Consider the following 25022-nt stretch of genomic DNA (forward strand, 5'->3'; position numbering starts at 1 on the left):
AAAATAGGTTTAAAGCGGTTAATGTATGTTTCATTATATCATAATTTATATCTGAAAAGTAACTAGTAACTAAAGTTTTCAAGTAAATGTAGTGGAGTAAGAGTACAATATTTGCCTCTGAGATGTAGTGGAGTAGAAGTAAAAGTATTGGAAATTGGAAATACTCAAGTAAAGTACAAATACCTCAAAATTGTACTTAAGTACAGTACTTAAGTAAATGTACTTAGTTACTTTCCACCACTGGTCAAATTTGACCGCTAACACCAAAAGTGTATGCAGGTTTCAAATTGCAAATTTGTAACCGTGACAGCCCTAATCACACCAGAACCAGAGTTACAGAGAAAAGGAGCCTGACCTTGGATGGCTATGGTCTTGGTGTCCTGCAGGATGGCGTTAGCAGAGGAGACCTGGACGGTGATGGTATGCATTCCTTCACTGGGGAACGTGTGAGAGACGCTCCCCTCCAACGTGATCACCGGCTGCAGGAGCAATTGGCACAAAATCCACAAAATGGCGTGATTCATATATTCTGTTTCAACATTAGCTCTGGATTTATAAGGCACTTCATTAGGTTTAGAATTACGTTAAACAGAGACTTTGGCACTTTACCTTTTGGGTTATAATTCTGGTATTTATTTTAATTACAGCTATACCATTATAATGATGATAATTCACACGGAACGTTTCAAATGAGTGTTGTAATATGCAGATAATAAGCCAAGTCAATAAGGCAAGCAATATACATTCTACAAAGTGCTTATTAACCACTATCTATCTATTAAGCCCTATCTACGTTTATACTTTGACATACGGCATAGTAAAAATGGGCTTTTATCACTTTAATTATGATTTTGCAATAATTATTTTTGTAATTCGCAGTTCTTTTAAAGGGATAGTTCACCCAAAAAATGACTTATTTTCTATCAATTACACACCCCATGAAGGCTTGAATCATGGAATTATTTTCTTTTTTTTCGCGGAAAGATGCTAATGTCTCCGGTAGGAGACTCAAAGTTGACAATTTGAGTGTCATACCAGATTCATCTCACTAGGTCTCATTAACTCTCTCAGTGCCAAGCCCCGAGTTATCCCGAGTTTTTCTGAATGCCCTCAGTGCCAGAACGAGAAATCCAGAGTTTTAACTTTTTACTGTGATCGCGCTGTTCTGTTTATTTTTCATCATCAGTTTCGTGTTCCAGTTACTTCATACTCACCGGGATCCGGATTCATGACGCAGATTCCGTTTCCGGTTCTCTTTCTTTTTTTTTTGTTGTCATTTTCGGCCAGAATAGGGAAAAACACGGTTTTTCACACTGTATAAAAAACGAACAGAGAGCTCCACTTCTATTTTCTTTAGTCTGGGTGACGAACAGTCATCGCCGTCGTGTATCACATCGTACTAAAGACCGATCGGCGATTGTCGAAAACGTCACATCCGGTTATGACGTATAGACTGTTTGAGCCTGTTTGGAGGGGGTCGAGCGAGTCAACGAGTGATCGAGGTGTCTATTTGCTGCTCTCTGCTGGTCAATCTGTCGTATGTGTTTAAAACCGCAGCTATTTGAAAATTAAATTACAAAATAACAACAACAAAAAACACGAAAATCGCTGGCACTGGGGGAGTACTTTATGAAAATACTCTGACAGTCAAAGAGTTAAGAATGCGGCAAAAACTAAATAAATATCCATGAATTCAAGTCTCCATGGAATGACTAATCGATTGAAAAAAAGTCATTTTGGGGGTGAACTACCCCTTTAAGATTTTCGCCTGCAATGAATGCCGTGCCCGAAACAGGGACATCAGGTTGTAAAGTGGCTATAAGGAGCAGTGTCTTATTTGACACAAGGGACACATGCAGGGCTTTTATTCCAAAGCGAGCAGAGCTTACCTCCGTGTTGTTTCCTAACCACCAGAAGTAAGTAACGGTGCGTGAGTGGCTGGGCCACACCACCGCTGTGATGTTCACCTCCTTGTTCCTGATGACCACAAAGGGGGCGAGCAGCTGGACATGCTCCACTGGACCTGGGAGAAGGAACACCATGAGAGCAATCAATAGCATCTGAGGGCCCTGGCTAATGAGGCCTCTGTGGGACTGGGCTGGGGGAAGGCAATTTACACGTGAGAAAAATCCAATAGACGGACAGCAAGCATCGTGTCTTTTATACCCTTCCCAATGATAGACTCCCTCTCGATAGCATTGCGGTGCAGCCAGTGGTGTTAAAGTAACTAAGTGGATTTACTTAAGTGCTGTGCTTGAGTACAATTTTGAGGTGCTTTTACTTTACTGGAGTATTTCCAATTTTCGGCGCTTTTACTGCTACTCCACTACATCTCGGATCCACATATTGTACTTTTACTCCACTACAATTATATGAAAACTTTAGTTACTAGTAGTCTCTTTTGAAGTGCCCAGGTATTTTTCTGATTATGATAAGATGTTTGTTTTGAATTTGATTAAATTGTCTAATGCTATAATGGTACATTATTAGAATAGCTAATCATGTTTTGTTTTTAGTTTTTGGGCGGTGTAGCCGCCCCTATAAGTGGGGTTGGGACACCTCATTAGTACACCCTTCGCTGTATTGTGATTGGCTCATAATTAGTACACCCCTAGTACACCCCTAGCTGTACTGTGATTGGCTGACTCTATTGGCTGACTCTATTCAGCACTGTGTTTGGCTAGCGAGACACATGATGAAATTAATAACCTATGAATAGGTTATAAGACTATGCACTTAAAAAAATAATAATAATGTACGTGAGCTTCCATCACTGTGATGACCACTGTGATGACCAAACCGCCCACTTCACACTGGGTGTGATTTTTTTTTCTCAAGTGAATCAAATTATAGTAACATTAAACTCCTCCCCCAATGGTCTCTACACAGTCAATACAAGCCCATACTGTAAACTTCCCATATGTGATCTCCAAAAAACTATCGTGATAGTGACTCATTTTGAGTCTCAGGTATTATTTTTTTTACGCTATTTGTTGCTCATCTCTTCTAAGAACCCAATGGCAGCTGACAGAGGTCTAGGGGTGGCATCACAGTAATCTTTACAGTCGCAACTTTCCAACAGCCGATGTAACACTCCGGCTCTTGGTTTGTGTGACACAGTGCAATGTGCCATGTTCATCTCACTGAGGATTCTGTTAGCGCTCATCCTGTTTAACCGGAACTAATCCTTATCCCCCCATTTCAGACGCTCATTGTGTGTGTGTGTGTGTGTGTGCATGTCTGTACTGTATGAGTGGGAGAGAGAGAGAGAGAGAGAGATCGAGAGAGAGAGAGAGAGAGAGAGAGAGAGAGAGAGAGAGAGAGAGACATTTGGTTCCAGACATTCTCGTCTGAACACTTTGCATGCCACTTAACCCATTAAGACCCGGAACGCATCTCGTGTCATTTTTAGATTTCTTTGGCTATTAAAAAAATTGCAGATCTACAAGCTCATAGCGCGGCACCGAGTGCCACGCTATGAGCTTGTAGATCTGCTATTTTTGAAAAAACCTTGAAAAAAATTCTTCTGAAAAACTATTGTTGCTATATCAGTGGTTCTCAAACTTTTTCTTGTCAAGGACCCCCCAAAATGATATGTATTTGGCCGCCGATCCCAGTCAATATGTTGTTCCAGGGACCCCCACAGAAGCAAAGATTTGAGTTAAAAATGTTGTTTAAAAAAATATATATATATATGTTTTCAACACAATATGTTCAAGATTTTTCAACAATAGTATTGAATAGCCCAAAGTATAAAATAATGGTTATGGTTAAACATGTAAAATGACACAGTACTATATGCGTTCCAGGTCTTAATGGGTTAAAGGACCACCTGCACTCCAACCCCGCATTCGCTGAATTGCTTCTGAATCCATCGACACAAACATTGTCAACGTTCATTGTCGTCAAATTATAGCAACAATACACCAGACCGGAGCTATCGGTATGAAAAGAAAAAGGCACAATTAAAATGGAATCAAGATGAGGAGGAAATTCAGCATGTACTCTGCACTGACCTTGGGTGCAATTCTTATGTCTCTCAAAACAAGCAGTTTATCTATTTTTATTCATTATTAATGATACATGGTTGACCTTTCACTTGGCCATTGTTCTGGATCTGTGTCCTTGGATAACTGGTAATTAGTTGCGATGTAACTGTTTACTGTACATATTTTTCTTCTTGATTACTACTCGTTTATATGATGTTATTGCATAGTATTGTATATATGTCTGTCATTTAATGTTTGGATGAATTGAAGACACATGGACCCCAATGGAAACAAGCCATAGTGCCTACTTGGGTTTTAATCCTTTTAGCAGACCTTAGTACTTTCTGTGCTTTTTTTTTTGCAAACAGTTAATAAAGTATTCAATCAATCAATCATTTGTGATCTGCCTGATGTATGCGCCGTCTTACGACTGTGTCGCGCACCAAAAATAACCGACCTTCAAGCAGTGGTGGAAGGTAACATTACTTAAGTACTTTTGAGGTATTTGTACTTCACTTGAGTATTTCCAATTTCCAGTACTTTCACTTCTACTCCACTACATCTCGGATCAAAATATTGTACTTTTACTCCTCTACAATTATTGGAAAACCTTAGTTACTAGTTACTTTTCAGATATAAATGATTAATTATGAAACATACATTAACCACTTTAGCCCTATTTTATAGGTAGCTAGCTATTTGAAAATAACCGATCTACAAGCTCACAAAGCGTGACAATGCGTACTTCTTCCACCACTGACTGACTGACTGACTGACTGACTGACTGACTGTCTGTCTGTCTGTCTGTGTCGCAGTGGTGCCAGGCGGAAAACTGAACATTGGAAATACAGAGAATCCATAGCTGGGTTCGTTTGGGTTCATTTGGATGGATGGAACAGCACGGTGTGACTAATCTGTTTGACTATCAATCAGTTCGTTCTTTACCTTCGGGTGCTGTTTGTTCTCCTGAGACAAGCACGCTATGTTCTCCACACATAATAATATAGCATATTGTACAGAATACTTGAGGGGCTATTAGGCTGCTGCTGCTTTGCCATAAGAAAACAACAACACGGTGTGTTATGGTGTTTATGGTCCATCAGCTGCCAGTGGTAGAGACAGTAATGATTTAATGAAGAACATTTACTCTAGTACTGTACTTAAGTTTCTTCTGTATCTGTACTTTAGTATTCTTTTTTTTCTCATTTTTTTTTTCTTGAATGACTTTCACTCCACTACATTTCAAAGACAAATACTGCACTTTTGACTGCACTACATTTCTAGAAAGAATTAGTACAGAACATGAATTAACCACTTCAGCTCTATTCCAAGTGTTCCGAAGTGATCTGCTTTTGTTTTTTTTTCTACTATTTTCGACTATTTTCGACATTTATTTGAAGGGAGATTTCCCCAAAAAATTAAATGTACTTTCTAATTGGTTTTGAATACCTAAGTATTTCTTAAAGCAGTGGTTCTCCCCAGGAGGGTCCCCACACGTGAAGTGACAATTTAAGGACTTTGAAGACCTTTTTTAATACTTTTTTTTCTTCTTTTTCTTTTTAAAGAAAAGAAAAAGACCATTACTGCAACACAAGTAATCAACAAACAAACTACAGTATACTATAAAACATTGCCCAAATTGTCAAATATAAGAAAGAGGCACATATTGTGAAAATAGCAGATCAACAAGCTCATAGCCTCGCAACATTTATCTGTGGAACGGAGTCAAACTAAATGGGGGGTCCCCTTAGTTCAAATATGATTATTTTGGGGGGTCGCATCCTGAAAAGGTTGAGAACCACTGTCTTAAAGCGTGTAGTACTTCTTAAAGGAGGAGTTCACCCAAAAAATGACTTATTTTCTATCAATTGCACACCCTATGAAGCCTTGAATCCATGGATTCTTTTTTGTTTTTGTCGCATTCCTAAGCTAATAATTCGATTCCCGTCTCCTACCGGCTAAAGTATCCGATAGGAGACACAAAGTAGATTATTTGTGTCTCCTACCGGAAATTCACACGGTCATCAAATTATTGTCTTAGGAATGCCACAAAAACTAAAATAAATCCATGAAATCAAGGCTTCATGGGGTGTGTATAATTGATAGAAAATAAGTGATTTTTTTGGGTGAACTCCTCCTTTAAAGCAAGTACTCCCGTACTTTAACCCTGTCCAGCACTGTGGGCTGCTGCACACATGGAACAGCTAATGTGTTCATCCTGGCTGTTGCTGAGCGAGACGCACATCATCACTGTTGGTCAGAAACCTTGTATCTCCATATTACAACAAATGATGTGTTTTCATACATTTAAGTAAAAGTTGTGAGCAGTGGTGGAAAAAGTACTCACATTTTTTTACTTAAGTAAAAGTATCAATACTGCAATGTAGAAATACTCTGTTACAAGTAAAAGTCTGGAATTCAAAATGTACTTGAGTAAAAGTACAAAAACATTGCTATCAAAATGTACTTAAAGTACCAAAAGTAGAAAGTACTCATTATGCAGGAAAGTCCCATTTCACAACGTTTTCAAATGTATAAAATGTATCAAAATATTTTGAAAATAGCAGATCTACAAGCTCACAATGTGTTGCATGGCGACGCATTGTGAGCTTGTAGATCGGCTATTTTCAGATGGCCGAAATGTATATAGGGCTGAAGTGGTTTTGTAATAATAATCGAAATCTACAAAGTTTTTTCAAAAACTAATTCAAGTTTTCAAATAATTGCAGTGGAGTAAAAGTACAATATTTGACTCTGAAATGCAGTGGAGTAGAAGTAAAAATACTGAAAATTAGAAATACTCCAGTAAAGTAAAAAAATACCTCAAAATTGTACTTAAGTACAGTACTTCAGTAAATGTACTTAGTTACTTTACACCACAGGTTATTTTTTTCTCCACCCAGTTCCTGACCATAATAGTGACAGTCTTGGAAACATACAAGCTTTCCAACACATGCATGCATTATGTATGAAATGAGCTGTCATTTCCAGGAAGGAGCACAGCGGGCACACACATACATACATACATGTAACATGTAGATAGAGGGACGTGGTGTCATAACCCAGGCTATTCTCTGCCAGCGCTGTCACGCGGAATATCCCCGCGGCTTTGTAGACGTGCCGTATTCCCTCCTCCGTCCAGCTCAGGTTGGAGTAGGACACGGCCGTGCCGTCGCCGAAATCCAACTGGATGTTGGTCTTCATGGAGTCGCCCTGTGTGACACAGAGATAGGGGGTGTCGACATTTAAAAAAAAAAGAATAATAATCGATTTTAATCAAATAATCGATTTGAACAATTTCACAAAGTACTCCTTTAATCCGTTAAGACCGGGAACGCATCTGTGCAAACACTTAGACCATTATTTTATACGTTGGGCTATTCAAAAATAGCAGATCTACAAGCTCATAGCGCGGCACCGAGTGCCGCGCTATGAGCTTGTAGATCTGCTATTTTTTTTTTATCGTGAAAATTTGTGCAAATCTTTGAATATATATATATTTTAAAGAGAGCATCTTTAATTCAAATCTTTGCTTCTGGGGGGGGGGGGGTCCCTGGAACAAAATATTTTCAGATGGGGGTCCGCGGCCAAATACATACAATTTTGGGGGGTCCTTGACATGAAAAGGTTTGAGAACCACTGATTATAGCAACATAAATTTTTTTTCTCCAAAAACAACTGTTAGGATTTAGAAGACATTTGTAGAATCCCTAGAAGCAAAGATTTGAGTTAAAAATGTTTGCTTTAAAAAATATATATATTCAAAGATTTGCACAAATGTGCAAGATTTTTCAAGCTCATAGCTATGAGCTTGTAGATCATATGTAGTGTATATGATCTGACCAAGACTGCAGAAATTCAGATCTAATCATGTGATTCTCGGGATCCACGTATAAATGGCATATGGCTCCAGTTTGGATCTCGGACTTGGTGTGATCCAGCCTGTGGCGTCATCTAAGACATCTCTATTAAGTATTGGGCAAGGTTTCAGCCGGGTCAGAGCTGCTTCCTTGGTCTACTGGCAAATGTGCACAAGAAATCTGGCGACCGAGCGACCGAGCGACCGACAGACAGACAGACAGACAGACAGACAGACAGACAGACAGACAGACAGACAGACAGGCGCGCGCACACACACACACACACACACACACACACACACACACACACACACACACACACACACACACACACACACACACACACACACACACACACACACACACACACACACACACACACACACACACACACACACACACACACCCCCCCCCCCCCCCCTCTTATGGACGGCTATAGCCTCCTGCAGGGCCACAAGGTGGAACTGTTACATGCTGTGAGTTTGAGCATCTGCATGCAGATGTACACCCATCCATGCCAACATAATTTGCTTGGTATGCATGGTATGCATCATGGTGTTTGCATGTGTGTGCGTGTGTGTGTGTGTGTGTGTGTGTGTGTGTGTGTGTGTGTGTGTGTGTGTGTGTGTGTGTGTGTGTGTGTGTGTGTGTGTGTGTGTGTGTGTGCGTGTGCGTGTGTGTGTATGTATGTGTGTGTGCTCGTGCCTCTGTGGAATTACATCTGGCGCGTAGTGAGGATCAGCACACGGTGGGGTTGGTGGCTTCCAGCTGCCACAGCGAACCAAATCTGGTGCTTATCCCCCCAGGCCTGTGAGTGCAAACTCCCTGCCTCCCCGTGGCACATTGTAACGCCATGCCACTGAGAGCAGCAGCTGTAACACTGCATTAGCACACCAAACAGTGCTGGAAAAAACTACTCCTATTTTTATAGAATATCAGAATATAGGCCTACTCTGTTACAAGTAAAATAGTAGCCAGTACAACTATTCCACAATCTCTGAATGCTACATTTACTCTGTAACTACACCTCCTGAATGCCGAGAACGGAAGCTGTCTGTCATCTGTTCAGTCATTTCCATTCACAAAAACGTACTTGAAATATCATTAACCTTTTCAGACCAAGAACGCATCTGTGTCATTTTAAGATTTATTTGGTTATTCAAAAATAGCAGATCTACAAGCTCATAGTGCGGCACTGAGTGCTGCGCTATGAGCTTGTAGATCTGCTATTTTTGTAGATCTGCTATTTATTTATTTTAATCGTGAAAATGTGTGCAAATCTTTGAATATCTGTTTTTCCGTAGCGAATTTTGTTTACTCTGTTACAACTTCTGGGGGGTCCCTGGAACAAAATATTTTGAGATGGGGGTCCGCGGCCAAAATTCATATTTTGGCCTGCTATAAGCTATAAGCTATAAGCAGCAAGCTATACTGTAGCTATGAGATGTGGTGGAGTAGAATCATAAAGCATTGAACAATTGAAATATTCAAGTAAAGTAAAAGTGCCTCAAATTAAATTGTACTTAAGTACAATATGTGTAAATGTAGTTAACTATAACCCCCACTGCGTACCAGTATACTGCTGCAATGCACACACACGATAGCAAAGTGCTTTAAAAGCATTGTTTATATCCACTCTCCTGTTCTCTGGCTCCATCTATCCCTTGCTAACTGCATTTCTGCTTTGTGTGCTGTGAAATGTACAACAAATAAATAAATAAAACAATAAATACAAGGTTTGGCTCATATAAACAGAGTGGCTTCTGGGAATATTTTTTAGGTGAGTTGGCTTGGAAAAGTATTCTTTGAATAAACGGACAAAGGGAATTAGGGGAAGAAGAGGGGTATAGGGCTTTAGTGCCGCCATTACACTGTAAAGTCTGAAGTGTTCATTTAACTCAGAGAGTGTACAAATGGAACCAAATGGATGAGTAAGGGACGGGTCTATTTGGTTCCATTTGTAGACTCAGCCATTTGTACACTCACTGGACCCATAAGGGTCCATTTGGTTCCATACACTCTCTACATCAGCTGTTCGCAGTGGGGGGTCCAGGGATCCCCAGAGGGTCCTTGAGTGGGTTTCAGGGGGTCCCCAGCAAAATTGAGGAACAGTTGAACCACTTCAACCCAATTTTTAAATGTGGCTATTGGAAAATAGCTGCTCTACAAGCATAAGCTTGTGGAGCTTTTATTTTCGAAACTTTGAAAAATGATGACAAATTTTGAATAATTTTGTGTTTTTTAACAACACGTTATTTTATGGTATTCCCTGGCACAACATATTTTAAGATGGGGGTCCGCAGGCCAAATACATATCAATTTGGCATGAAAATGTCAAGGATCTTGACATGCAAAAAGTTAAATTAAATGTTAAATGAACACTATGTATGTATTAGACCATTGGTTCTCAAAGTGGGGTCCTTGGGGGGGTTCCAGGGGGTCCCCAGCAAAAATGTGTTAATTTTGCATCACAATCATTTTAACCTTATATACTTTGGCTATTCAAAAATAGCAGATATACAAGCTCATAGCGCGGCACCGAGAGCCGTGCTATGAGCTTGTACAGTAGATCTGCTATTTTTGAAAATCTTGGAACATTTGCGCAAACCTTTGAATATAAGCTAACATTTGTAACTCAAATCTTTGCTTCTGGGGGTCCCTGGAACAACATCTTTGAGGTTGGGGTCCATGGCCAAATACATATAATTTTGGGGGTCCTGAAAAGGTTAGAGAACCACTGTATTAGACTGGCTGTACATTATAATAAAATGGTTGGCGTCAGTGACTGTCAGTGTCAGTCAGCGCTTGTTGTCCAGTGTCTGTTCTTCTCTGTGAGTCTGGCAGCCACGATGGGATTCACTAATCTACATGAGGCTGATTCTCCTCTGCCTGGCTAAATGTCACCCTTTGTGTGTGTGTGTCACTCCAGGGGCCGAGCAATACCCAAAGACATTACAGTGGGGAGCGTTGAGACCTGGCCGGCAATGTTGATTCCTAACAAAGGCACTGTTGTAGAGAGGCTGATTTACACAAAGCCAACGCTTGTTCAGACGCTGTCAACCTGAAGCCACTGAGCCACAAAGCGCTGTGACAATCTTAGCTTTTTCGCTGGCCGGCCGTCTGATCATTACTTCCCAAGGAGTTGTATATATTTTCAGTGGAAACCTCAAAAAATGCAAGAAAGGAAGAAAAAAGCACATGAAAGGAGTTTGGAAACGTTTGCCTGGATGTGGTAATTGTTTGGTGGAGAAGCGAAAACTAGAAGAAACTAGAATAACAGGGGTCAAAGCGTTCCTTTGACAGAATCCTAGCACACTCAGAACGCTGGGAAATGACACGTGAATGAGATGAGAAGACACAAAAGAAACCCACTGTATTAAATGTAGGAATTTTAACCCATTTAGACCGGGAAAGTGTCTGTGTCACTGTCATTTGAAGATTTCTTTGGCTATTCAAAAATAGCCGATATACGAGCTCATAGCGCGGCACCGAGTGTCGCGCTATGAGCTTGTAGATCTGCTATTTTTGAAAAATCGTGAAAATGTGTGCAAATCTTTGAATATGATATCTTTTTAAAGCAAACGTTTGTAAAAAAAAAAATTGTTCCAGGGATCTCCAGAAGATTTGAGTTAAAATGTCTAAAAATATTTAAAAAAAAAGCAGATCTACAAGCTCGTAGCGCGGCACTCAGTGCCGCGCTACGAGCTTGTATATCTGCTATTTTTGATGCCAAAAGTATAAAATAAAGGTTATAGCTAAAAATCAAAAATTACACAGTATGTGTTCCCGGTCTTAATGGGTTAATAGACGAGAAAAAGAAGAGCAACCCAAATTGACTAACAAATAAATAATAAAAACATGAGATGTGCTTCTCCAAACACAACACTACACTTTAATAATTTAAGCCTGGCCTGCAGAAGGGAAGCAAAAGCCACAATCTGACTGACAAAAACAAGAGATAACGAAACAGACAGGAATCAAGCTACAGTATAAGCTTATAGATCCAAAACTTGATTATCAAATCATTTTTAGACTATTATTAAATTCCACAAATCTCTGTATGTCTGTCCGTCATGCATCTTGAGAACCGTCTAACCCAGTGGTTTTCAACCCTTTTCATGTCAAGGTCCATTATTTATTGGGCATTTGAGCCACGGACCACCATTTACTTAGAATAGTTGTTATCGCTGGATACTATTTCGTCCACAATTCCATGCTGTATTGATGTGGTACCATAGGAGAGATATACAGGCAAACGTTGATCAAAATAACAATTATTCAATTAAGTAATGCAGATGTTTAACAATAATTTAACTCTTGTGAGTGTAAAATGAAACCAAATGGACCCTAACGGGTCCATTTGGTTTCATTTTACACTCTCAAGAGTTAAAGATCTGTAAGGGTCCAATTGGTTACCAACTCTCCATCATTTAGCTGGGGACCACCTGGAACCCCCTCAGGGACCGGTTGAGAACCACTGGTCTAACCCATCGCCATTTGACGTGTGTATTGTTGATGTCCCAACATCAGCTGTTCTCCAGAACCGGCCGTGCATGGGACACAACTATATGCTAAGTCAATGCAAAGAAAAAGGCTTCAACCACAAATGACGGGTATTGACGTAAAAGTACATAGTACCCACTATCAGTGGTGTAAAGTAACTAAGTACATTTACTTAAGTGTACTTAAGTAAAAAAAAATATATATATATATATATACTTTTACTTTTCTGGAGTATTTCCAAATTTCAATACTTTTACTTCTACTCCGCTACATCTCAGAGGCAAATGTTGTACTTTTTAGTCCACTACAATTATATGAAAACTTTAGTTACTTGTTACTTTGTAGATTTTGTTTATTATTACAAAACATACATTTACCACTTTTTAGCCCTATTTAAACTTTGGCTCTTGTGAGTGTTGTGAGCTTGTAGATCTGCTATTTTCAAAACGTTTTTTATACATTTTAGACATAATGATAACTTGTGCAACGGGTTCATTCTGCATAACGAGTACTTTTACTGTTGGTACTTAAAGTATATTTTGAAGCCAATACTTTTGTACTTTTACTCAAGTCAATTTTGATTACCGGACCAAACATAATATCAGATATGAGCCAGATATGATTTCAGTATGTATTTAAGCAGTCAAGCGGCCTGAGTGAAACTAATCAGACAGAGTGGGAACTGGTAGAACTCACCAGCCTTGGAAAACGTCTGAGTATAGTTCTCGTGCCCAAAAAGCTTTCGCACCGCTGTTTCAGAACAAGAATATTATTCAAATATTTAAAAAAAAACATGTTTTCTACTCGCCAATCTCACCAGACACCTATCCCCGCGATGCACTGGATTTGAATACTGAGCTCAAGGTGAGAGAACGATATCCCTTTGTATGCCGAGGAGCAAAGCAGTCAGCGCTCCAATGTCTGGCCGTTTGACAGGGGGAGGGCCCCATCGTTGTTCCCTATTTAAATTTCTCCCTACAAAAGTTAAAGGTCTCGCGATGGCAAAACCTTTAAGATGTCACTTAGAGGTGAACAACAACATTGGCATCATCAATAAGATTCCCTCCCTTTGCTTCTGTGCTGATTGAAAAACACTGCATGTGCCATAGTGACCTTCTGCTAACCAAAATGTGATAAGACTTGAGATAACTATAGTGCTTACTAAAAGATCAAGTATAGGGCGCCCAGGTTACACAGGGGTACGGTTCCTATACCCACCACCGTGGTGACTGGGGTTAGATGAGTCCACCGCGCTCCAACAAACCCAATTGACCGTGTTCGTGGGTGGCACGGCGGTGAGGGAAGACCATCTCTGTCACGGCACTAACGACTCCTACAGGTTGTCTTGCAGTGTTGATTTCGTCGACTAAAACTATGACAAAAAAAAATCGACAAACTTTTTTCACTGACGTAAAAAAAAAACTAAGCTATGATGACTAGAACTAAGACTAAATATATTGACAATTTTGTCAACAAATAAAAGCAAACAATTGTGAGGGAGGTACTAGTGGAGAAGAGATCCAGTAGAACTAAAAGACAAGTCATTTTATGCTTGGTTGCGCTCGGGTGTTGCGCTCCGAAAATAGCAGATCTACAAGCTATACTTAAGCTTGAATACTTACTTAAATACTTACATTCTATACTTAAGTAAAAGTACCAATACTGCAATATTAAAAGTCCAGAATTCTAAATTTACTTGAGTAAAAGTACAAAAGTATTGGCATCAAAATGTACTTAAAGTACCAAAAGTAAAAGTACTAAAATATTTGAAAATAGCGGATCTACAAGCTCACAACGCGTCGCGCTGCGACGCGTTGTGAGCTTGTAGATCCGCTACTTTCAGCATGCAACCTGCGAGTGTAAAATCAGCCATTACGACGCCATCAAGACCCGCCAAAATACATTTTAGTTGACTAATTCAACTGTAGATTTAGTCGACTATTTATGAATGATATTTAGTCTAGACTAAAACTAGACTAACAGTAAAACATTTCAGATGACAAAAATATGACTAAAACTAAATGGAATTTGATTAAAAAGACTATGACTAAAACTGATTAAAATGTTCTGTCAAAATCAACTCTAGTTGGGAGCCTATTCAACGAGGAGCGCAACTGGGGGGGGGGGGCAGTGTGTTCCTCATGTGTTACGGCCTCCTATGTAAAAGCTTCACCTTCAGGTGAAAAGGAGTGGCTGGCGATGTCACATCATCAACATTATCATCATATCATATCACTGACTACACTACACCCTCCCCAAGACCGAGCAGTGATTGGGAATTGCCATGAAGATACACACCAAAAAAAGATCAGGTATGACGACCTGTGTAAGTTAACACGTCCTGTCCTTGCTGGGACTGGGAGGGGTGCTGACCTCAACTGCGTGCAAGAAACGGTATAAAAACTGTGATTTTGAGACACTCTGGTGCAGCTCTGAGGAGAGTACACGGTTTCTTCCATTACCAGTGGACCGCTTTTCTGAACCGAAGGCCAGCACCCCCGGACCCAGCCCTGTTCAACAGCCATGACCGTGACAGCAGACAGAATAGCTCTTAACAACACTTGTTTTGAACCAAAGCCTCACACGAGGCCCCCGTAGTACAGCAGTACGGTGGGTTTATTGATAACGAATAATGAAAAGGATGCATAGATATCATTCAGATCCATTTCCTCCTGTCCATTATTTCACAAGGATTACTACTGTAATCACCACGATGCATATCCATCCTGAAAAAAACAGCCATTATTTTAACTTCTTTCTCAATTTTAAGCAACTATACGATATAAATGAATGAATGTTCTGAACAATGGGGACTTCATAAAAGTGGATTAGGGTGATTTGAACTGCACTCAGCTTTTACAAAACATGTTGTTTTTCCTCCCTCATTTGAAACACAGTCATGATGACACAAAATGCCTGCCGAACAATGTTATACAAACTGCAATCATTTTGTTAGAAAACTTTGCAGACAATTCAGATAGCTTGACCTAGAAACTCGTGAAAGTGCAGATCCCATCGTCAAAACATTACACATCGTCTGTTTTTATTTATTTATCCCCCCCCCCCCCTCTTATTTTAATCTGCATGTGGCACCATTGGTATATACTGTACCTTCTGCACATTAAATATTTAGGATAATTTGCCATCTCGGAGAAGTAGCTGCCATCGCACAGGGCTTCATGAATATAAATTAAAGTTTGAAGTGATCTTGAGGATTTTCCCCTAAGCAGTGGCGTATAGCCGTGAGGATCCTTCAGCCTTACACCAGCTCCCTTCTCTTATCACATTACTACACCACCTACCAACCTTCCTCCATCAGCCTCTCCTCTCATATAGCTACCAGACAATCCCCCCTCTTAAGCCATTAAGAACGGGAACGCATCTGTGCCATTTATTTATTTATTTGGCTATTCAAAAATAGAAGATATACAAGCTCATAGCGCGGCACCGAGTGCCGCTCTATGAGCTTGTAGATCTGCTATTCTATTTTTGAAAAATCGTGACAATATGTGCAAATATCTATATTTAAAGCGATAATTTTTTCACTCAAATCTTTGCTTCTGGGGGGTCCCTGAAACAAAACAATTTTGAGATGGGGGGTCCACGGCCAAATACATATCATTTTGGGTGGTCCTTGACATGAAAAAGGTTTGAGCACCACTGGCAGAGATTTCAGTTTTGTACGTTTTTCAGAAAACTGTTAGGATTTAGAAGACATTTGTAGGATCGGCCTCAGCATGGGTCTTAATGGGTTAATGAAACCAATAGGCCTCAATTCCTCAACTCATCACACAGTAATATGACAACTGGGCTTTGGGACGGGAGCCCTGGGGACAGACACTTACCTCCAGCCGTTACAGCGGATGGAGAGCGCTACTAGCCGCTGACGCGCGGGCCAAGCCCTGCGGTTAATACCCAGACTAGGAACAAATTCCACCTGAAACTAATGTGATGTGTCTAACACTACCGTGGGAGCCTGCAGCAGTCCCAAGACTCGCTCTGAGTCTGAACACAGCGCTTCTCGCTCACTAACAGGGTCTCCTCTGGAGCAGTGTTGCCATGTCTGTTTTATTATAAGCGACTTTATGGGCTTGTTTTTCTGCTAAAGTCGCTTGTAAATATTGGTAGTTGTGGGTTGCGTTTATTTTATTTTTATTATTTTGGGGCTTGTTTCTGAAGTGTAGTTGCTTTATTTTGGGCTTGCTTCCTAAATGTTGTTTAAACCAGTGGTTCTCAAACATTGTCATGTCAAGGACCCACAAATTAATATGTAATTGTACGCGTATCCCCATCTGAAAACATTTTGTGCCAGGGACCCCCGTACCAGATTTGTGTTGATAAAATGTTTTTAAAAAAAAGTCGTTTTTTTTTTGTTGAAAATATCAGATCTACAAGCTCACAAACGTGTCACATCGCGACGCCTTGTAGATCGTCTATTTTCAAATAGCCGATGTATATAGGTTTAAAGTGTTTTTGAATGTGTTAGTCGCTTCTTTTGGACTTGATTGTTTTCATAGACCTGGTTGCTTATTTCTCTCGCAGAATCTGGCAACGCGGCTTCTCGTCTCCCCTGGGGTCTCTCACTCTCCCCGTTGTCGGGGGCTCAGAGGCCTCGCTGTGCGTGGTTAAATTTTTTACTCTGTTAGACTTTAGAGAGTTTGGTAGGAGAACAACAACAAGAGAGCCAGACTATTCATACACAACTCCTCCACCAGCAAATAAGTCAATAGTTGGGTACATTCGATACAGTAATACATTCATTTCAATAACTTAAACCCTACATTCTTTGTTGTACGTCAAATAGTGAAAACAGCTTCATCTGACATCTGCAAGCTTGTTGTGAGCTTGTAGATTATGCTATTTCAACCAAATGTTCTTCTATTTTCGCGGTCTGTTTACCTAATTATGACATTCCCACAATAGGGATACGAGGGTTCATGTGGTTAATTTCATGCTTGAAAATAATAGGAAAGAATCAGCTAGGGGCTCAAAACCTGCCAGTATAATGAATAAACAAAGCTATAGGGCTTCCTTCCTTAGCTTGGAAATGTGTTTTAAATAAGTACCCGTGTCCAAAAACAGGGATTAATAGTGACATTTTCAGAGGGTGGAAGAAATATCACAGATAACCATCAGGCATACCAGTGGTTCTCAACCTTTTCAGGCTGTGACCCCCCAAAATAATCATATTTGAACTGGGGACCCCCCACCCTGATAAGCACTTGGAATTGTAGGAGTTGAGGCATTCAATTTAGTTTGACTCCACAGATTAATATTGTGCACATAGCAGCTCACAACGCCGCGCATGTGAGCTTGTAGATCGCTATTTGCACAATTGTTGTCTCTTTCTTATATTATTTGACAGTTCGGCCAATGTTTGACCAGTTTTTATAGTATAGTTTGTTGACTACTTTTGATTCAGTAATGTTCTTTTTCTTTTAGGTATTAAAAAGGTCTTAAAGGTGTTAAATTGTCACTTCACAGTCATCTGGGGACCCCCCCCACTGAGGTACACCAACGTGTTTCAACCTATATAGTGGATATACCAGCAGGTTCCATTTAAGTTCAGACTGGATCATGCCACCTGCAGCATCTCTCTAGATCTCTCAGATCCACAACAACTGATCCTTCTACTTGGAGGATCAATATCGATCCAGCAGGCAGAGATGAATCACAAACCATGAGCATTCACGGTGAATTCTTAAACACGTCTTCAATCGAACACGGAACAAACAATAAATTCAATATGGATTCCCAGACCACCAACCATAGACGAGTACAATGACTTCTTCCACATACTCAATAAAAACAGCAATAGCTCCGCTGCAGCAAAGGAAAGAGCTGACATGGAAATAAATAGTATTAAAGTGTGGGTTTATCTCATTAGATACATTTTCACAATTACCATGACAGAGTTATGAAATGAGTTACCAGATGAACTGTAATGAAGTATAGATTTACAAAGATGTGAAATATTGGCCCTATATGAATGTATGTTTATTCTGTTTAAATATTTTCTATTGACAATGGCTCCCTCCTCATGTGTGATAGCTCTATCTAGATAGATACATAACAATATTATTTATTATTGATAATATTCCCTCATTAAGATTTTATGGGACTGGGAAGTGAAATTAAACTCGGAGAATAAGGCGGAACTGTGGTAACGTGTGGTGTTGTTGTAGGTACAGAATATTGTATTATTATAATGTTTATTAATATTTCAAGGACATGTAGTGTCTTTGTGTGATGAGATATTTTCACATGATTGATGTTAGAGTCACTAAAACGATTGTCTTGACTGTAAGAGCATTTTTTATTTCATCGTTAGAAAATAGCTTCTGTCTGGCAGCCCTGCAAATTAACCCATTAAGACCGGGAACCCATCTGTGTCATTTTTTAAGATTTCTTTGGGCTATTCAAAAAAAGCGCGGCACGTGCCAAATCTTTGATATATATATATATATTTAAAGTGAACAAAATATTTTGAGATGGGGATCCGCCGCCAAATGCATATTATTTTGGGGGTCCTTGATATGAAAAAAGTTTGAGAACCACTGATATTATAGCAACATGATTTTTTTCAAAAAATGATAGGATTTAGAAGACATTTGTAGAATCCCCAGACGCAAATATTTGAGTTAAAATGTTTGTTTTTGTAAAAAATATATATATTCAAAGATTTGCAGACATTTCCAAGATCTTTCAAAAATAGCAGATCTACAAGATCGTTGGAGCTTGTAGATCTGCTATTTTTGAATAGCGAAAGAAATCTAAACATGACATAGATTCTTTCCCGGTCTAAATGGGTTAAATATTGGATGTAAAAATCTTTACATGATTATGCATGTCTGGAGGGTTTGTGGATGTCTGAGGGGTTCATTTGGATGTGAGAGCAAAACACAGCGAGTGATATTATTCAGCTTTGAAAGGCTGTTGAGGTAAATGATTGATTGCCTTGAAACAAACAATGATCGTGAAAGATACTCCTCTGGGTTGGCTGGAATATCTCCGGTGGAAGAAGTACTCAGCTTTTCAGTGAAAGTACAAAAGTGTTGGCATCGAAATATACTTAAAGTACCAAAAGTAAAATGCATTATGCAGAATGTCCCTTCACATAATTATTCTTTTGAAAATACCACAAAGTTCACACAAAAGTGAGAGTAGCTGCTAGTACTTCCTTCTTTATACCACGACCAAACCTGCATGGGTTTGGATCAAATTATAAGCATTTAAACCCTATATACTTTGTTGACCGGGGTCCACCAGGGGTCTATACTTGGCCCCCTCCTTTTTTCCCTCGACACCAACTCCTTTTTGCTGAACATACCTGATCTACAAGCTCACATTGTTGTGTTGTGCGATTGTAAATCGGCTGTTGCCGCTGAATGTTTGCCTATTATTTATGACATGCCCACCAAAGGGACGCTATGGTGCATGTGATCAACCTGCCAGTAGCAGGATAGTTTCAGACACAGACCTTCTGTGATTCCCATTTTTGGGACAGAAAATCCAGCATTTCCTTGAAATGCCTCCCAATTTAGATCCAGTCTCTTTCTGGAATCCAACTCTTTCTGGAATACGCCCCAGTGTCAGACACCTACTGTGCTCACAAATACCACAATAAAATATACATTTCTGTTTGTCATTTTAATTCCATGTGTCTTAAAGGAGTACTTAAATATTACTTATTTTTATATCAATTACACACTCCATGAAGCCTTGAATTCATGGAGGTTTTCTTGTTTTTGTCGTTTCCTAAGCCAATAATTTGATGACCGGCAGAGACTTGCATTGAGTCTTCCGGTCATCAAATTAGTGGCTTAGGAATGCGACAAAAACTAAAAGATATCCATGAATTCAAGGCTTCGTGGGGTGTGTAATTGATAGAAAATATGTCATTTTTTGGGTGAACTACTCCTAATAGTCCACTTGTGTCCACAGAAACATTGTGTGTGTGTGTGTGTAGCTAGGTTGTAAGTCTATTTCTCTCCTATGTCACCTCTGCTCATAGTTATACTCCGCCCACTCCCATTAGTGGGACGATTGACAGCTGTGTGATTGAGAGCTGCCATTTAAAGGCAGCAGGGAATTTCCCCTGAATGAGTGTCTATAATGTAACTCTCCATAGCGTTCTCCTGTTCAGCCACAGCTTGCTTGTTGGGCCGGGGGACTTGGTTTTAATCAGTTATCAGAGCAGCCTCCGTGTGCTCCTGCTTACTCTGACTGATGGCCTGCTCTGGGTTATCTGTGGTTTTGAGTGTGGGTGAACTATAGCCATGTATTGCAGTGACCTGCATTGTGGTATGTGTGAGTAACTGGCGGTGCTGCTGCTTTGTTTGGGCTGAAACTGTTGGTCATCCCTTAGAGCAGTGTTTCTTTCAAAAAAACGAATTAAAGGACCCCCATAACTCTGAGAGTGTACAAATGGAACCAAATGGACCCTTGCAGGTCCATTTGTACACTCCTGTACCTGTAAGGGTGCATTTGGAACCGCCCTCATGGAATCCTGAGAGACAATTGTCCATAGTCACATGGCGGCCATTTTGGAATTTAACATTGCGTTGCTGTGGCAACTGGGGTGGCATTTCATTGACTTAATGGCAATATGGCCGCCGTGTGAATATGGTCTATTGACCCGACTGTGAGAACCACTGCCTTGCTGGACGTTGAGTAGATCTGGTGTTGGCTGTGGCCTTCAATATTTAGGTTTCATTGATTTTCTTTGGTTAAAATAATTGTTAAATAGCTCTATATTCTGATAGTACTCATCGCAATAGAGTGTTTGCTTAGTAACAGGAGTCTCCATGTCTCTCCAGCTCTTTATTAACACATTCACTGGCAGGTATTAAATAATTAATCCATCCGCCACTGCCAGCGTTTTTTACCTTATTTTGTGTCTTTTAGACGAGGCAGCGATCTTTTTTTTTTCAATCCGGATGTAAACAAAATGATGTCTCCATGGAAACACGAGCCTCTCTCCTTTCCACCGGAACAAAAATGTTGTAACCGTGATCGTCCGTTCTGTTGCTATGGGCAGTTGAATATGGCACTTTTTCAACAAAAACGCAGTCTGAGAGAAGAAATCCGAGCTACATGTGTTTTTCTAAATTTCATAACATGGGACTGAACACAATTATAATATTTTGGACTGAACGGGTTAACTTTTTTTGGGATGACATCAAGTCCGGTTCTAGACTCCTTCTCTCAGTCAAAGGATCATTCATAGGTGGGTGTAACTGTAATCACTGAAAAGACTAAAAGACCTTTTAAAACGTCCTTGACAGGCAAGTGTTGGATTTGAAAGGACGTTTTAAAATGCCCTTGGCAGGCAATGAGAAAATGAATTTTCAGGTCGGCCTCACTCTTAAAGAGTTAAAGTGAAGCTCATACCAACATGTTTTTAATGATGTTTGTAAAAAACAAACCAAGTAGGGAGTCATACTGTGTAATCAGGTGCACCAGGGCTACAGTAATATTCACACATCCGCCCTGTTGCACTTGCATTTTTAGCTTTTGTGCGACCCGTGTGGGGGCTCCATGCCTACCTCGTCCAGGTGCACCAGGAAGGTGACATTGGTGGCCAGGTTGGCGGTCAGTTTGCCGTCCTTGGTGTTCAGCGTGAGGCCCTTCGGAGGTCGGTTGGGACACTGCTGCTTCCGGGCCGTGTACATCTCCTTCACTCCTTTGGTGCAGTTGTTCAACACTACTTTACGGTACCTGTGGGAAAGATGGACATCTTATCAAAAAGAATAATCAAAAAGAACTAGACCATATACCCGTCCGGGGATATGAGCACCCGAAGTATGTGCAGTTTGGGTTATGCGCTGTGCACAGACAATATATCAGGGATGGAAAGTGACTGAGAACACACACAAACGGACGCTCATAACAATTCCAACACACGCACACGGCGCGACCCGTCGCAAGCACACACACGGCCGTTGCGCGAACACAAACGGCCAGTGTAATCCCTGCCCAGTCCGTGTAGCACTAAACTGAGCACATGCGCAATTGGCCAGCAATCATCCCATAGCTTGCGGGGCTGTAACCATGGCGACGGAATCTCCCGTGTTTACATAAAAACGCTAATAAACAGCGTACATTTTGGGAAAGTCAAAAACGGGCGACGTTATTTGGTGCATATGCTGCTAATGGTCAATGGCCCATGATGTGCAAATTCAGATCAATTGCTCCAGCCACTGAGGAGAACCGGGGCAGAACAGAGAACAGACAAATCCTGTCCACAAAGGTTTGGTCAATTATATGTAGGATAAACAATATTGAGGTATTCTAGACTTGTCCCATTCTATTCTACACTATTAGTTGTACTCGTCATCACACTAAATGGGCTTGTGGTTTGTGAGTCAGGCAGGGCTTCTTCAAATATACATCACAATTATTTCAAACTGCGATAAAAAATATATTTAAAAAAGCCAATCTATAAGCATCTATAGAACATTTTTTTAATATATATGCAGTGGTGTAAAGTAACTAAGTACGTTTACTCAAGTACTGTTTTGAGGTATTTTTACTTCACTGGAGTATTTCCAAATTTCAGTACTTTTACTTCTACTCCACTACATCTCAGAGGCAAATATCTTACTTTTACTCCACTACAATTATTTGAAAACCTTAGTTTCTACTTTACAGATATAAATTATTACATTATAAAACATACATTAACCACTTTAGCCCTATTTTATACCTAGGCTGTTTGAATATAGCCGATCTGCTATTTTCAAACATTTTAGTACTTTTACTTTTGGTACTTTAAGTACATTTTGATACCAATACTTTTGTGCTTTTACTCAAGTGAATTTTGAATTCCGGACTTTTGCTTGGAACAGAGTACTTTTACATTGCAGTATTGATACTTTTACTTAAGTAAAACATTTGAGTAGTTTTTCCACCACTGTATATATGCACCAGTGAGGTAATGGTGAACCTGAACGATACATCCATACTGTATCGACTGTACACATGCGGTCCAACTCACCCGGTGCTGTTGAAGTAGTTCTGCCCCAGGCTGCAGCTCCTCGACACGGTGGAGGGGTTGAACCAGAAGGCGGGCCGGCAGTTGCCGTCGCCCCGTCGCTCATATCCATAATCACTGTCGTAATAACAAAGCACATCCCACACACTGATCAATATCGCTACGGGAGAGAGGGGGGACATATTGTCACATACGAGCATGTGTATCCCATCTCCCTGGCTTATCTATCTCCTTAGATCCCGGGGACCAAGAGGCCCTGGCCTAGCATAGAGATGCATCATTATTATGTATTGATTACGGCAGCGCTGTTGACAAATGCTCTCGCCACAAGTGTGTGTGAGCCAACGCACGTGAGAGCCCTGGGGTCCGACGGTTGCCTGTTAACCCTTAAAGAACCGGGAATGCATCTGTTTGTGTCATTTTAAGATTTATTTGGGCTGTTCAGAAATAGCAGATCTACAAGCTCATAGCGCGGCGCTATGAGCTTGTATATCTGCTTTTTTCTTTTTTATTGTGAAAATGTGTGCAAATCTTTGAAAATATATGTTTTTTAAAGCAAACGTTTTTAACTCATATTTCCTTCTGGGGGATTCTACAAATGTCTTTTTTTTATTTTATGTTGCTAATAATTTCAGTGGTTCTCAAACTTTTTTCATGTCAAGGACCCCCCAAAATGTTGTTCCAGGGACCCCCCAGAAGCAAAGATTTGAGTAAAAAAAAATCGCTTTAAAAAACTATATATATATTCTAGATTTGCAAAACTTTTCATGATTCTTCAAAAAAATGGCAGATCTACAAGCTCATAACTCGGTGCCGCGCTATGAGCTTGTATATCTGCTATTTCTGAACCGCCGAAGTATGAAACAATGGTCAAAGTGGTTACACAGATGCGTTCCCGGCCTCAATGGGTTAGAGGGTGATTTATACTGAGTTGCGTGATGGTTGCCGTGCGGGCGAAGATAGGCGATTTACAAGCTCTACGACGCGTCGTAGAACTTGTAATTCGCCTATCTTCGCCGCACGGCACGGAGCACGACGCGGTACGTGTACAGATCAGGAGCATTAGCATTCCAATCAGAGCACGATTTACACCCCACAAAGCAAGGTAAGCAAGTGCCCGCTCTAATAACGGTCCTGACATTGATTTATCAATTAATTACCGAGCCAGAGCAAATAAACAAAACTAACAAGGCTGTGGCTGACTAGTCCAGCTTGGCTTGTGTGATTAAGAAACCGCGAGCTATTCATTAACGAGCTGTCAAGGGATAACGAGCTCCGGGGCACAGCATTCTGTCCGTGTCAGGATGAGAGACACTTGACAGCACATCGTTGTCAAAGAGTTTGATATACTGTACGAAGACGCTCTGTCCGTTTATTGAACAACTCTAGTGTAAAGTACAATCTAGAGCAGGGGTGGGCAACTTTGATAATGGAGAGGGCCACTATATTTCCACACTCACTCCAGAGGGCCACATTGCATATATGCGACACGTTTTGAGCTTGTAGATCTGCTATTTTTGAATTGGAATCCTGAAAAGTAAAATTTGTATTTAATTTCAAATGCATTTAGTTATACTTATGTTAACTTTATGAACTTAAATACACATACCTTGGATATAAAAAAGACAATAGAATTTTAATACTAGTCATTAAGCTACTAATATATAGACTGAA

The 25022-nt window shown here is 40.2% G+C and overlaps 1 protein-coding gene across 1 annotated transcript in view; it reads right to left on the reverse strand.

The window, feature by feature from the left end:
* Positions 1-25022, reverse strand: part of sorcs3a (sortilin related VPS10 domain containing receptor 3a) — a gene marked incomplete at its 3' end in the record, with an annotated part of 175460 nt that overhangs the window by 18277 nt on the left and 132161 nt on the right. Inside the window, exons 15-19 of the mRNA XM_080447921.1 lie at positions 23352-23465; positions 21901-22072; positions 7016-7202; positions 1890-2023; positions 356-479 (exon numbers count right to left, since the gene is read on the reverse strand). Of these exons, the coding sequence (XP_080304047.1) occupies positions 356-479; positions 1890-2023; positions 7016-7202; positions 21901-22072; positions 23352-23465 (731 nt within the window). The remainder of the gene's footprint in view (positions 1-355; positions 480-1889; positions 2024-7015; positions 7203-21900; positions 22073-23351; positions 23466-25022) is intronic.

Source organism: Gymnoscopelus braueri (genome assembly GCF_963280865.1).
Source record: "Gymnoscopelus braueri genome assembly, chromosome: 2".
NCBI lineage: Eukaryota > Metazoa > Chordata > Actinopteri > Myctophiformes > Myctophidae > Gymnoscopelus > Gymnoscopelus braueri.